This window comes from Peromyscus leucopus, chromosome 4 (assembly GCF_004664715.2).
Source record: "Peromyscus leucopus breed LL Stock chromosome 4, UCI_PerLeu_2.1, whole genome shotgun sequence".
Classification (NCBI taxonomy): Eukaryota; Metazoa; Chordata; class Mammalia; order Rodentia; family Cricetidae; genus Peromyscus; species Peromyscus leucopus.
The window spans coordinates 42,344,001-42,359,331 of record NC_051066.1 but is presented as its reverse complement, the minus strand read 5'-3'; the positions used below and the strand labels follow the sequence as shown (position 1 = coordinate 42,359,331).

Genomic DNA, 15,331 nt, shown 5'->3' with positions numbered 1-15,331 from the left:
CAATCCGACTTTGCTCCACAGATCTTTTAAGCACACGTTCTGGGTGAGGTTCAGTTTTTCCACAGTACCAGCCTTGTCCTCCCCTGCTCTCCCCCTTAGCAAGTATATCTTGTCTCACAACAGAAAATGCATGGCTGCCACGCCTTCAGAACTGCTTTGCACAAAGGCCAGCTTTGTTTAATCTGCTTTGCAAATGCACACGGATATTGAATTTCTTCAAGGCCATGGGGTTTTTATGTTAGGAGGTGGTTTGTTTGGGGCAATAAACCCCTTCAGCCTTGACTGCAAAATTTACTCATTGTGGAAAATGAAACCACCCTCCAGCTGCTCTTGCAGCACTGTGAGCCGAGACACACGCTTGGCTTGCTTGTCGCAAATTCTGTCTCATTGCTTATGTTAACAAATTCATAAAAATCTGTTCTAAATAACAATCTTCTTCTACTGCTGACATCATCTCAGCCTTCATCATGCTTCGTGGCTTCTTGCTGATGGTTTATTTTATTTTATTTTTTATTGAAGATAGATTTTTTTTTCTCATATAATACGTCCTGATCACAGTTCCCCCTCCCTCTCCTCCACCCAGCTCCTCCCTACCTCTACCTGAATACACCCCCTTTCTGTCTCTCATTAGAAAACAAATAGACTAATAAAGGACAATAATAAAATAAGACAGAAAAGAACCTAAAACATCAGAAGAAGATAAAACAAATAAAAGGAAAAGAGTTGAAGAAACAGATATAGAGGCAGAGACCGACCCACTCAGGGATCCATAAAAACTCTAAACAGGAAACCATGATATAGTCACAAAGGACCTGTAGAGTAAAAAGAGAGAATATATATATAATATATATATATATATAAAAAAATATATATATATATATAAAACAAAAAAGTCCTGATACAACATTATAAGACAAGGAAGCTCCAAAGATGCTCTTGAATTTGTTTTCTCTTGGCCGTCTACTGCTGGGCATGCCGCCTACCCTTAAGAGTAGCTTGTTTCCCAGTGAGACTCCTTGCAGAAAAGTAGATTTTCATTCGCAGGTGGTTATCAGTTGGAGACTGCTTCTAGGTTAGGAAGTAGGGCATGTGTCCACTTCCTTCAGCTCTAAGGCCCCACCTAGTGCAGACCTAATACAGGCCCTGTCACGCTGCCTCCGTCTCTGTGAGTTCGATCCTGTTGATTTAGAGGGTCTTATTTACTTGATGTCCTCCATTCCCTCCAGCTCTTACAGTCTTGCTACATCCTCTAATGCAGAGTTCCCTGAACCCTAGGGAGGGGGATTGGATGGTGACATATTATTTAGGGCTGAGTGAGTGTTCCAGTATCTCTGACTGTCTGGGTGATGTCTGGCTAAGAGTCTATCTGTGCTCCCGTATGCTGAAGGAAGGAGCTTCTCTGATGATAGCACTAACCTATCAGTGTAGCAGAATGTCATTTCATTGCTGTTTTTGTTTGTCTGTTTAGAACAGGATTGTTTGGTTTTACCCAAGGTCTCTCAGGTTCTTGGTCACCCATGCAGTGCCAGATACGGATTCCATCTAGTGGAGTGGGCGGGCCTTAAGTCAAGTCAGATTTTGATTGGTTACTCCCACACAATCTGTGTCACTTTTGCACTAGCATACCTTGGAGGCAGGATATGACTGTGGATGAAAAGGTTTGTAGCTGGGTTTGTACATTTCTGCTTTGGTGTCCTGCACAGTACCTTCCTGTGTCAACGACGCTACCACATTGGTGTGAAGGCTCAGTGCTTTACTTCTCCATGTTCAATGAGTTGTGTGGGGGTTGTCTTCGGCCATTGGGCCTTGCCATCAGTTGCAAAGAGAGAAACCTATAGTCCTGGCAATAGCCTGGATTGTTTGAGGGTGTACATGGGACCCCTTTGGCCAAAAACCATAGTTATAGCTTATATCAGAGAGGAAATAGCAATTGAGCAAGTCTGCAAACTTACAATTTTCCTCTTATCTGAAAAATATTCTATGGTTAGTATTTTGATTCATATGGAATACCTAAGATTTCAGCTAAATGTAGCAACATCTGTCTGAAGATAAGAAAATTTGTAGAGGTATGAATGAGGCCACTGTACATAATTTTAATCTGAAAAAAAAACTAACAAGTACAATTTGTATGATTTAGTTTCTAAAGGAAATAAAATTCAATTAATATAGGAAAACACTACAATTTTGGATTTCAATTTTTTAATGCTGGTTTACAATTTTTTAAAATAATGTTTACTATATTTTTAAATAAAACAATAGTTTTATTGGGTAGGAATCCTTAACAGAGTCATCCACTACGGAGTAAGATAAGCAAAGTTAGAAAAACTACTTTTGCTATCCATGAGACCTTAAAATGCATCTTAATTGTTCCTGGATTCAGAGAAACAAAGGGGGTCAGTCTTTTCTTCACTAAACACATCAGCCTAGCCAAAAAAAAAAAAGATGAACATAAACTTAAGGGGAACATGTAGGCGTTGGCAAGTAATAATAATGGGATATATTTGATCGTCTTACATCTAAAGATAAATCTTACCTCTGCCTATAATTTATTCTATGTTTAAGAGACAGATTTTCTAATACAAAAGTTAAAAAAATTAAACAAGATTTTAAGCCCTTAATCCTTGCCTTCATGGTCATATAAATGTTCCTGACCTGAGGAGACAGATTTTATGCCCTTTACATGCCTTATTTGTGAAGGAGTTGTGTACTATTCTTTCAGATCATCATTAATTCGCTCATGTTCACAAAAGTTAATATGTCACTGCCAATGATACTGCCGTTGGCTTTTAATGCATATTTCTCACTCACCATTTTTTCCTCAGCATGAATTTCCGACTCTATCTTACTATCTCAGGTTTTGTTCATTTCTTTTCAGTTTTGTGGTATTTTGTTCTCCTTCCTAGCTTAGCTTTTTAGCTGTATTGTCATTTGCCTCCCCTTGCCAATATGCAGTAGAAAACACTAGAAGAAGCTTTCTAGGGCTAGAAATCTACCTAGATACCCATTTAACCCCTTCCAAAGGTGTCTTAGTGCCGAATGCATCTCCGTCGGTGATGGCTTCCACGTTAGCAAGTCACAGCTCTCCTGTCCCCCAACAGGTGGTCGTGAACGCTCTGGTTGGCGCGATCCCCTCCATCATGAATGTACTCCTGGTGTGTCTCATCTTCTGGTTGATCTTTAGTATCATGGGTGTGAACCTGTTTGCTGGAAAGTTCTATCACTGTGTTAACATGACAACAGGCAACATGTTTGACGTGAATGAAGTCAACAACTTCAGTGACTGCCAGGCTCTTGGCAAGCAAGCCCGGTGGAAGAATGTGAAAGTGAACTTTGACAACGTGGGGGCAGGCTATCTGGCATTGCTACAAGTGGTAAGTGGTCGCCGTGAGAACCTGAGAACACTGGGAAGGGTGCCGCCTAAGACCCCTCAGGGGGGTTCTCTGAACAATTCCTGTTTAAAAGTAGGTAGGTAGTTACAGACACCTCAAGTCAGTTATTTGGCTGTGAAGGAGACACTGTCGTTTTTAATCTTCCCTGGGAGTGCAGTCTTCAATGTTTTCACAGGATTTCTTATTTCTTCTTCTGTGTTTTTCTTGTTGTATCGCTAACCATTATTTCAGTTTTGTTTAATTTTCTGTAAAAATTGTGTATATTGAAATATTGGTTACATATTCTGTTTATGAATTAAATATATGAATTTTTAGCCAGATACTTTCTATAGCAATGTCTAACATAATATGATACTATTATACATGCTGAAATGTAAAATCTCAAGGGATACTTTTCAAAATATGTAATGCTTATTTTTTTAACTTCATGACAGCACAGTTGCTTATCAATTATTAGTGAAAATAAGTTGTGTTTAAATACAACTCTAGGTTTTAACCCCAGATTTTATCTTCTTGTTGGAAGGAATTCAGATGAGATTAAGATGGGATTTTCAGTTTTGTTATAGGAAAAAAAAAAAAAAAAAACAGAATTGCCCCCAACAGAAGAAAAGAAAACAAATTCTAAACTCTGAACACACATTTTGATATTCAGTAGTAGGGAGGTACTTAATAACACCTCAATTGACCCATTTCAACCTGAGTAGAGAATGTCATAGTACTATATGAAAAGATACTTAGAACAATGTTGTTGTATTTATGTCTGGTAAATGCAATACATTTAGGTGAGACATTCATAAATAACTCTTATTGTATTGTGTACAGGCCACATTCAAAGGCTGGATGGATATTATGTATGCAGCTGTTGATTCACGGGATGTAAGTAGCTCTCAGACACTATTTGCAGCTACTAGATTATCCAAGGCAAACACTGGGGAGAATTGAACTGAGAGACCCAGAATTCTATATTACATAAAGTCAAAGTATTTACCAATGCAAGTAGAAATTATTGTTTTAAGACAGGATGCTTCTGTGGGGATAGTTATTTGGTTACTGTAGGTATGATATGTAATAGATAATATGTCTACTCTGAAAAGTTGTCAGATTACATGGAGGATGAGATTAGCCCTGCAAAGAGAACTATTCCGAGTCGGAAGGTAGCTCAATGCAGGAAGCACTCGTTTTTCTACTCCTTTGGAGAACATGATCAGCCAGGCTGTGAAACAGCTTCCAAGGATAGTATAGCCAGATAAGCGAGCAGACTTCAAGGAAACTCAGTCTCAAAAGTACAAATATAAAAAATTGGTTAAAACACATCTGCTTACTCTATATTTTCCTCTCAGTTGATTTTCTGCTATCAAAACTTTTCCAAATACAAACTGAAGATATTGCAAAAGATGTTGGAATAATAATAATGTTGAGATGATAATAACAAAATACCAGGCCCAAACTGTTAGCTGCATTTATAACAGTGTTATTTGTGCTGAGGAATAGTTGGCAGGTAGGCTACAATGGAAAAACATGTTGGATTTCAAATGTAAAATTCTCAAATGTCATACTAGTTTGAGAAAATAATTATTTTTTAAAATAGTATCTGAAGACATGATGAGAAAAGTTCATATGAAGTAACAGCGCTCACTGCATTATTTAGTCCAAGTGTCTATGTGGCTAATAGTATTCAATATTTTCACTATTGTCTAGGTCAAACTTCAACCTGTATATGAAGAAAATCTGTATATGTATTTATACTTTGTCATCTTCATCATCTTTGGCTCGTTCTTCACTCTAAATCTCTTCATCGGTGTCATCATAGACAACTTCAACCAGCAGAAGAAAAAGATGAGTGTCACCCACACCCCACCCTTCCCTGCTCAAAGCACCTCTGTGCTACACAGCCAACCCGATATTTGAAGTCATGACATACTTAGATCGTGTTGATATTATTTGCACTCTTACTCTGGGGCCAGTGAAGCTATAGCCTCTACTTAGCTTCTCTCCTTTCATCCACTGGGCAGCTATCTCCCTGACCCAGAAATATAACCATTATTTCAGGACAGCCAATGATTATCCAGCACTTACTATGGCTTCTGGAGTCTTTCAGGAATTACCCTCACCAATATCTCAGCCTCATCTTCTCCCACATCTCGTTTTATCCACTATCCTATTGCCTACTCATTCCCTCGTACACTCACGTCATCTACAGAACTTGTTAGAGGGAAGCTGCATGAATCTTCCTGACCTTTTCTGAACTCAGACATGCACTGGTATCTCCGTGGCCTTATATGTGATATTTTCTCTTCCTGAGATGTGTTACCCAGCAAACTCTTTATTATCCTTTAAAGCCTTAAGCTTAAGCCTGACTCTCTCGATTTGTTGTTGTGTCTACAATAACTTTTCTTTCTTCTTCCTGTTCATTTGATTGCTCTTTTTTCCTTCCTTTCCCCCCTTTTCATACTTCCTTTTTAATGACCTACCCACTTAAGGAACATGACGTCGCGTTATGTACCTATGCAATTCTCATACCAATCACATTGTTTGACACACACAACAATGCTAAAAATTGTCGAATAAAGCAATAAAACTCTCGACAGTAAAAGAGGAAAAAAAAAGATATTTGGCTCGCTTCATGAAAATATATTTGAGGACCTTAAAACTCATTGTGAACATAACATGATCCAATTAGGATGCTGTACTAATCAGAATTTTATATGCTTATGGGCTTTGCATAATATTAAAGTCTGCAGTATTTCACATAAATGGGAAAAGCAGAATAATGAATCTATATTTAGCAAGGTAAAAATCCATTTAAAATTGAGAAGAGATTAAAGGAAGACTCAGAAATACTTTGGTTAAAATACTGTTGTAACACAGGTTGGGATTGTAACCAGGTTATTCTGTGTGTTTACTTTGGAGGTCAAGACATCTTTATGACAGAAGAACAGAAAAAATACTACAATGCAATGAAGAAACTTGGCTCCAAAAAACCCCAGAAGCCCATCCCTCGGCCTTCAGTAAGACAGAATATCTTGTATTCATTAAGGTTCTAAGGCGGGGTTTTCATTGGAGTGTCTGCATCAGAACATCTAGGGTGGTATCACCAATCCATAGCACTAATCACAAATCTCACGTTGTGCAGCACAGTCTACAGATGCAAACTCGATAGCAAGGGTCAAGTTCCTAAAATTCTGGGATGTTCTTGAGAGTTGGTGAGTTGAGATCACCAAGAGTTCCCAGGAACTTGCCCCAAACCAAGATTGACTCTTGGGCTCCCAATATGTCTGACTGCTGCTCCTCTGACCTTGCTGACATCTGTGTTTTTAAGTAGATGGAGGCTCCCAGATGGCCCACTCATCCACCATTCCCTTTCTCTGTGCTCTTTTTTCCTCCCTTCTTTTTCCCCTCCCTAGTATAAATCTCACTTCAGCGTTTCTTTCTGTTACTAGCTTTTAAGGCAGCACAGAAAGTAAACGATACTTTTACAGCATTTTCATACGTACCATTAGACTTCATTATAGCCTCCCTCTCCTGCCCTCCTCACTTCCTCTGCACCTTTCATTCCGGTTGCCTTCCCCCCTGTAAATAGTAACCTACTCTGTTTTCACATCACCCTCACTCCAAAGCTCTCTCCCCAACCCCTCCCATCCATTCCTTTCTCATGCTCCCCATCTACCTAGATTCATGATCTCTCTCCATATTATCTATAACTTGATATATATTAAACTTAAGTTCTGCACATGAGAAAACCATTAGTCTTTTGGGGTTCCCTCACTCTTGAGACTAGAAAATATCCCCAATTTGCCTAGAAAGAAAAACTGTCTCAAAATTTTTGTTTCACCAGAAAGAGACTAAAGATCATTGAAATGCATATTCTGTAACACCTCCTAACATGGGATGGCATAATGATGCTGGGTCATGCTCACAGAACTGTACCCTAACTCATCTACTCTCTGAGATAGGTTAAAAAGAAATAAGGTAACTGAGGCCCATAAAGTAACTGTACCCCTAACCACAAAGCCTGTGATCAGCAAAACTCACAATTGAAAAGTTTCGTGAACCTTATCAGTGACATCCTCTTACTGTGCATTTAAAAGCAATTGAAATTGGGAGTTGTAAGATGAGGAGGAAGGATGGAAAGACACTGCACACGGAAAGGAATAAACCAACCTGCTTCACCAAAAGTCACTGATATATGGAAACATGCTTGGTTTGTGACCTTGGATTCTTTTTTCCATAAGCCATGGGATTTTGTGTATTTATTATAAATATTTTTAGTTATCTAATAAAACTACATTTACATTTGGATTTACACCGGACTCTAAAAGCATATGTTTCCTGGAATAGGTATTAATTAGACCATCATGTCTCATGCATTTATAAAAAGCTATGTGTGGAGAGCATTTTGCTTCTGCATGTCTCTGTGTACCATGCGCCTTCTCTGCTCCATGGAATTCAGGAGAGAGAATCAGATACCCTTTAGCTAAAGTTAAGAGTTACCAGCCACCATGTGAGGGCGAGGACCTCTGGAAGACCGGAAAAGGCTCTTAGCTACTGAGGCATCTTTCTAGTCCTTTCATGCATTTGTTGAAACATAAATAGGAAACTGTGGTGGAGAAAATCGATAAATGAACAAATAAACAAATAGAATTGAATAAATATAACTAATATCATTTGAGGGAAGAAAATAAGGAATAACAGGAAATTCTTAAACTATTGATAAGTGAAGTAGATTATTCATCTAAAAGTCTGTATTTGCCTTTTCTGAAGTCTTCATTAATGATTGAAAATAATCATATTTCTTATAATAAATAAATTATTCAATATTATTCTCTGGTTTATTCAGTTCTGTCTTCCTATGAGACCCAAATGAAACAAGTATGTTTGCTACTGGCATGTGGTATGGTACCTCTCATTTAAAAAAAAATGATAGAAAGTAAAATGGAGTTTAAAGATTATTTAGGATACTGTAAGGAGGGTGCATACCTGAGGGCCATGTGTGGATTTGCAATGTTCCCGATCACTATTTGCGCAATGTATACACTAACCTCATGTCCCCTTTTTTGCTAGAACAAATTTCAAGGAATGGTCTTTGACTTTGTAACCAGACAAGTCTTTGACATCAGCATCATGATCCTCATCTGCCTCAACATGGTCACCATGATGGTGGAAACTGACGACCAGAGCAAATACATGACCCTGGTTTTGTCCCGAATCAACCTTGTGTTCATCGTCCTGTTCACGGGGGAGTTTGTGCTAAAGCTCATCTCTCTCAGATACTACTACTTCACTATCGGTTGGAACATCTTTGACTTTGTGGTAGTGATTCTTTCAATTGTAGGTAAGGACAGTTCAATCCCAGAGACATGTACTTCTAGAGAACATTTTCCCCAAATCCTGCCAACAGCTGCCACGGAAATGCAGTTGGAGAATAATGGAGTGTGCAGAGTGAAGATTTCAATGCTAACATATTTGAATACCATTTTGAAACGAGTTTATTCACAAGTTAATTGGTTAGAAATTAAAGTATTAGTACTGGAGTCTGGGAATAGGTGAAGAAAACAGGAAGCAATATTAGCATGTCCGCTTTGTATCAGTTACCTTTCTCCTTGTTGGGACAGAATAACCAACAAGCAATTTAACAAAGGAAGGGTATACTGTGGCTCGAAGTTGTAGGAATACACTCCATCCTGGTGTGGAAAGCCTGGCATGGGGCACAAGGTGCAGCTGATTCAAGTGAACCTACATTTGGGAAAGAGAGTGAGAACAAGAAATTGAGCTGTGTTATAAAGCCTCAAGCCCTGCCCCCACCCCCACCCCCCTAGTGATCCATTTCTCCTAATAAGGTTTCACTTCCTGAAGGTTCCACAACTTTCCAAAACACCACCAACAGCAGCATGGCAAAGGTCCAAATGCTTGAGCCTATGGCAAATGGCTGACCCTCAAAGCACAACAGTCTGCTGGCAGTAAATAGTCAGGCTTAAGGGTAAGGCACGCGTCTTTAAAAATCTGTCCTCATAACACTGTAGTGTGAGTGTACAACTTGGTCGCTGTCTTACTGCTGTGAAGACACCATGCCAACTCTTATAAGAGACAGCATTTGATTAAGGGCTTGCTTACAGTTTTAAAGGATTAGTCTGTAACCATCATGGCAGGAAGCAGACAGGCATGGCACTAGAGCAGTAACTGAGAGCTTTACATCCTCATCCTCAGGCAGCAGGCAGAGAGAGAGAGAGAGAGAGAGAGAGAGAGAGAGAGAGAGAGAGATTGGATCTGGCATGGGCTTTAAAAACCTCAAAGCCCACTCCCAGTGACACACCCACTCCAACAAAGCCACACCCACACCAACAAATTTACACACCCACTCTAGAAAGTTTGCAATCCACTCCTACAAGGCCACACCCACTCCAAAAAAGCCACACCTACTCCAAAAAAGGCTACACCTACTCCAACAAGGTCACATTTACTCCAACAAGGCCATATCTACTCCAACAAAGCCACACCTACTCCAACCAGGCCATACTACTCCAACAATACCACACTTCCTAATTCTTCCCAAACATTTCCACTAACTGGGGACCAAACAGTCAAACATACGAGCCTATGGGAAGCATTTTCATTCAAACAGTACTATATATAATTCAAAAAAAAAAAAATCAAGAAGAAATAGCCACCAAAACATTTAACAGTCTTTCAGAAGAAAGAGAAATGATATTTGACATGACTCTTGCCAGAATGGTGGGCTTTGAACAGGCAGAAGGAGGAAATGATATTATAAACCCCAAATGTAGAAACTATAGGTCAGATGTGGTCCACTTTCTCAAACTAAAGAATGTCACTCTCACTGAGAACAATGAGTTATTTCAGAGATAACCTTTATTTCTAATTGCTATATTTCATGTATAGCAGTGAAGCATAATAACCGGAAACTATAACCATGAATTAGCATAGTAGTATTTTAGATTATTTTGGATTTTAGAAAAATCTGTATTGCTTTATAACGTTGTATTATAGTACCATTGAATAAAACTCAAAAACATTTAAATGTTAATATTAGAGTGGATTCAAAGGTATAGTTAAGGTAAGTTTTTGTAAGATTATTTTTTTAGTTAGACATATGCAAAAAGCCCAGGTGGTGGTGGCACACACCTTTAATCCCAGCAACTGGGAGGCAGAGGCAGACAGATCTTGGAGTTTGAGGCCAGCCTACAGAGTGAGTTCCAGGACAACCCGGGCTATACAGAGAAACTGTGTCAAAAAAAAAAAAAAAAAAAAAGGACGCACACACATACATCTTTCCTATAAAAATTGATACACTCACTGTTCACCTCTCTCTTCTGTATACTTTTCCATAGGAATGTTTCTGGCCGAACTGATAGAGAAGTATTTTGTGTCCCCTACTCTGTTCCGAGTCATCCGCTTGGCCAGGATTGGCAGAATCCTACGCTTGATCAAAGGCGCCAAGGGGATCCGCACGCTGCTCTTTGCTCTGATGATGTCCCTTCCTGCGCTGTTTAACATCGGCCTCCTGCTTTTCCTGGTCATGTTCATCTATGCCATCTTTGGGATGTCCAACTTTGCCTACGTTAAAAAGGAAGCTGGAATTGATGACATGTTCAACTTTGAGACTTTCGGCAACAGCATGATCTGCCTGTTTCAAATCACCACCTCTGCAGGCTGGGACGGACTGCTGGCTCCCATCCTCAACAGTGCACCTCCCGACTGTGACCCCGATGCAATTCACCCCGGAAGCTCGGTGAAGGGGGATTGTGGGAACCCATCGGTGGGGATTTTCTTTTTTGTCAGCTACATCATCATATCCTTCCTGGTTGTGGTGAACATGTACATCGCCGTCATCCTGGAGAACTTCAGTGTCGCCACTGAGGAAAGTGCAGAGCCCCTGAGTGAGGACGACTTTGAGATGTTCTATGAGGTCTGGGAGAAGTTCGACCCTGATGCCACTCAGTTCATTGAGTTCTGCAAACTCTCTGACTTTGCGGCTGCCCTGGATCCTCCCCTTCTCATCGCGAAGCCCAACAAAGTCCAGCTCATTGCCATGGATCTGCCCATGGTGAGCGGAGACCGCATCCACTGCCTGGACATCTTATTTGCTTTTACAAAGCGGGTTTTGGGTGAGAGCGGAGAGATGGACGCCCTTCGAATCCAGATGGAAGATCGGTTCATGGCTTCCAACCCCTCCAAAGTCTCCTATGAGCCGATTACCACCACGTTGAAACGCAAACAAGAGGAGGTGTCTGCTGCTATTATTCAGCGCAACTACAGATGTTATCTTTTAAAGCAAAGGTTAAAAAACATATCAAGTAAATATGACAAAGAGGCAATCAAGGGGAGGATTGACTTGCCTATAAAAGGAGATATGGTTATTGACAAACTGAATGGGAATTCCACCCCAGAAAAGACAGATGGAAGTTCCTCTACCACCTCTCCTCCTTCCTATGATAGCGTGACAAAACCAGATAAAGAAAAGTTTGAGAAAGACAAACCAGAAAAAGAAAGCAAAGGAAAGGAGGTCAGAGAAAATCAAAAGTAAAATGCAACAAAGAAATATCTTTGTGATCAATTGTTTACAGCCCCTGAAGGGAAAGTTTATGTGTCAACTAGACTCCGAGGAGAGGTCCATGCCAAACTGACTGTTTCAACAAATACTGAAGGTCAGTGCCTATACCAGACAGTGGCCTCTCTGTCACTGCCGCTCTGTGAGACAGGGTATCAACGTTGACAAGAGGTTGTTGCTTCCATTACCAGCTGACACTGCTGAGGAGAACTCCATTGTGAAAGTGACCATGATAACACCACCAAACGCCATTCGGACCACACTCCCATCCATTCGATTTTTAACATTCACGTTTGCCATGTTTTTACAAAAATCTGTCCCAGTGGATCTTCCTGGTCCCTGATTCATAGTCTGTTCATACTAGTCACTATTTTTGTAAGTGTGCTTTATGTTAAGGGAAAAAATATATATATATATAAGAATCCTGTGTTCCGAAGTCCACAAGTTTCTCCAGTAATCAAAAGAAAAATAATATTTTGCCTGAGAGATAAAAAAATTATTGCTCAAAACTAAACACAAAAAATTCTGATGTTACAGTTTCAAATACTTCTACTTTCTGGATGGTGTTATCTACAAGTATTTTAGTCTGTTATGTTTGTTTATAACCTGAGCAGTTATGTGCCTGGAAAGTTTCCACTAATATTTAAAAGGATTATTTTTATGCAAAATATTTTGTTTCAATAAGTGCAAATTTTATTCTAAGTTTCAGAGTTCTATATTTAAGTTTGGTTAAATGCCCCCCACCCCAAAAAAAGTTATCTAATATTTCTGTTCTAGAAAAATCTATCCAAAGTATCACTTTAGAATAGTGTTCCACTTTCTGTGGCAGTATTTTGTTGCCATTTTCTGCTCTCAGCAAAACTGACAGTTTATGTCAATTAAATACCCTCTGTTATGTAAATAGTTATTTTATCCTGTGGTGCATGTTTGGGCAAATATATATATAAACGTATATATAGCCTAATACACAACTTCTATTAAATCAAATATGTACCACAGTGTATGTGTCTTTTGCAAGCTTCCAACAGAGAGGTAGCCTGTACCATTCATCACACAGAAATAGTTGGGAGGCTATCATTAATGCATGTTAATATTGCCTAAGCTACTCTATTTTAATCAATCCATTTATCACAAGTTTTGGTAAGAAGAGACACTGTTGGTGGTAGAATGAATTCAGTCCTGCTCTCTGTCCACCTGTCAAGAAAATCTCACTGATATTATTTTAAAACACCTTTATTTTTGCATTGTTAAATCAACTTGAGTATCACAATGTGTCTTTATTAATTTAAAGGAGACACACTGTATAGGGCCTATCACTAAAACCTAGACTTCAGAGTTTGCTAAAAAAAATGTCCAAAATTTGTTTAAATATAAATAATGTAAAATATAATCAGTTTTCTTTGTCAGCATTTGTACATAAGAAAATTATTTTCAGGTTGATGACATGGCAATTTATTTTACCTTATCCTTTTGCTTTTTATTTTTAATCAAAATTCCAAACTTTTGCATCCAAAAGACTTTTCAGCAGATAATTTCCTAAAATAAAAGTTAGACAATGGGTTTTGTGGATTTCTTTGTTATAATATATTTTCTACCATTCTAATAAAAGATATGTTGGTCAAAATCACAAACCCTGACCATTTTCTACCGACTCTGGTTGCCTGCAGGTAATCCTTCACTCATGGAAGTTTGTTTTTTTTAACTCAACTTTTGTAGTATTTGCATACGCAGACTAGGCTTATTTTTTTAAATCCTGCTGCACTTAATCGATCATGGATATAACATGAGCTCTGTCCTTTTTAGCCAGGAACAAAGGGGCAAAGTTGTGCAATTACCTAACATGATATAATTTTTTTTTTTGCACAAACCAAAAGTTTAATGTTCATTCCTTTTACAAAACTATTTACTGTAGTGTATTGATGAACTGCATGCAGGGAATTGCTATTACTAAAAGAATGGTGAGCTACTTCATTACTGAGCCAAAAGAATAAATTCTTCATTTTTTACTGTATCTCATTTGTTGGACTGAGTTTTTTATTATTCTTATTATTATTGGCAGGTAAAAATTTACACAACTAATGAAAACCTGTATTTGATTTGACATTTGTATTCATAAGAGTTCTCTTGAGTTTTGTAACACCCTGTTACATGATCTACCCAGAAGACTGTCAAAATAAAGACTAGTTAAAAGCAGTTTTGTGAACTGTTCCTTCATCAAAGGGCCGGCCCATATGACCCAACCTTCAGGCTTGACATTATTTGCAGCAGCCCTCAACAATGGTTATCAATTTCAGTTAGTTTATTGACTGAACAGGATTCTAATATCAATGCCTCTAAATGTAAATGGTGTCATGTCCTGATATCTTGGTGACTAACATGTCACTCATGTGCTTTATTTCCTAAATGCACTCTATAACTTATAAAGTATTAATGACACAGGGATTAAGAATTGATGTTACTTTTCCAGGGTCCCTTGCTTTTTTGTCAATTTCTAACCAAGCCTTTATCTCCATGGAAAACTCAGGTTTAATGAATATTTTTAAGACTACTCAGATCTGGATATATATTTCATAATTTCCCCAAAATAAATTACATAAAGTGACTAATGGGATTCATTGGCTTCTTCCTACTCAAGTCAATTTATAGGTTTGACCAATACCAGAGGACTCAAATATTGATTTGCAAAATCCTACGTCTTTTAAAGCATCTTGATGTGTAATCAATAAGCAAGGCTCTGTAGCAGCCAATTAATATGCATTATATCAATGCCACTACCTTCCAAAGTATTTTATACAGGCTTCAGCTGGAAAGAGAACACCTCTAGAAGATGCCTTTCTAGCTAAAGGTTGTTATGCAAGCATAGAAGTATGGATATAATTTGGTGAACTTTTAAAATAATTGCTTCTGTGCATAATAAAATCCTTTCGGCAAAAACTTTTATATTGGAATTTTGTTTGAGAAATAACAATGACTCAATAAAATTCCTCCTCCTAGAGGCAATAATACCACAAAATGAAGAAAACTTAATTTTAATAGCAAAGAATATTGATGTAAATGGATGTTCTTTTGGTTTTGAAAAGTGTGGGGGAAGTGGACATTCTCATTTTCAAGTTGTAGGCAAGGATACTGAACTATGTAAAGTGGTACATCTTATTGATACTTCAATTATGTAGGGTACAATAAATACCATGAAACCCATTCTGTGCATTCCATCTACTCAGAGTACTCGTGCAGGAAGTCAGTATTGACATTTTAAGAAAACATAAAATGAACTGGGCCAGCAATTCTGACACATAGGTTCAGTTTCATTTTTGGCATCAGATTAAATGTGTGAAATTCCAGTCCCCCCTCACACTCTCCCTCTATTAAAAAAGTA

General features: G+C 38.4%; 1 protein-coding gene across 11 annotated transcripts in view; it reads left to right on the top strand.

The window, feature by feature from the left end:
- The window catches only part of Scn3a (sodium voltage-gated channel alpha subunit 3), a 109,827-nt gene extending 95,679 nt beyond the window's left edge, over nt 1-14,148 (top strand). For all 11 annotated transcript variants that reach the window (XM_028894685.2, XM_028893288.2, XM_028892543.2 and 8 more), the window contains 6 exons: nt 3,099-3,371; nt 4,212-4,265; nt 5,088-5,225; nt 6,293-6,397; nt 8,451-8,721; nt 10,736-14,148. In XM_028894685.2, coding sequence (XP_028750518.1) covers nt 3,099-3,371; nt 4,212-4,265; nt 5,088-5,225; nt 6,293-6,397; nt 8,451-8,721; nt 10,736-11,931 — 2,037 coding nt within the window. In that variant the 3' untranslated portion in view covers nt 11,932-14,148. The remainder of the gene's footprint in view (nt 1-3,098; nt 3,372-4,211; nt 4,266-5,087; nt 5,226-6,292; nt 6,398-8,450; nt 8,722-10,735) is intronic.
- The last annotated feature ends 1,183 nt before the right edge of the window (nt 14,149-15,331 follow it).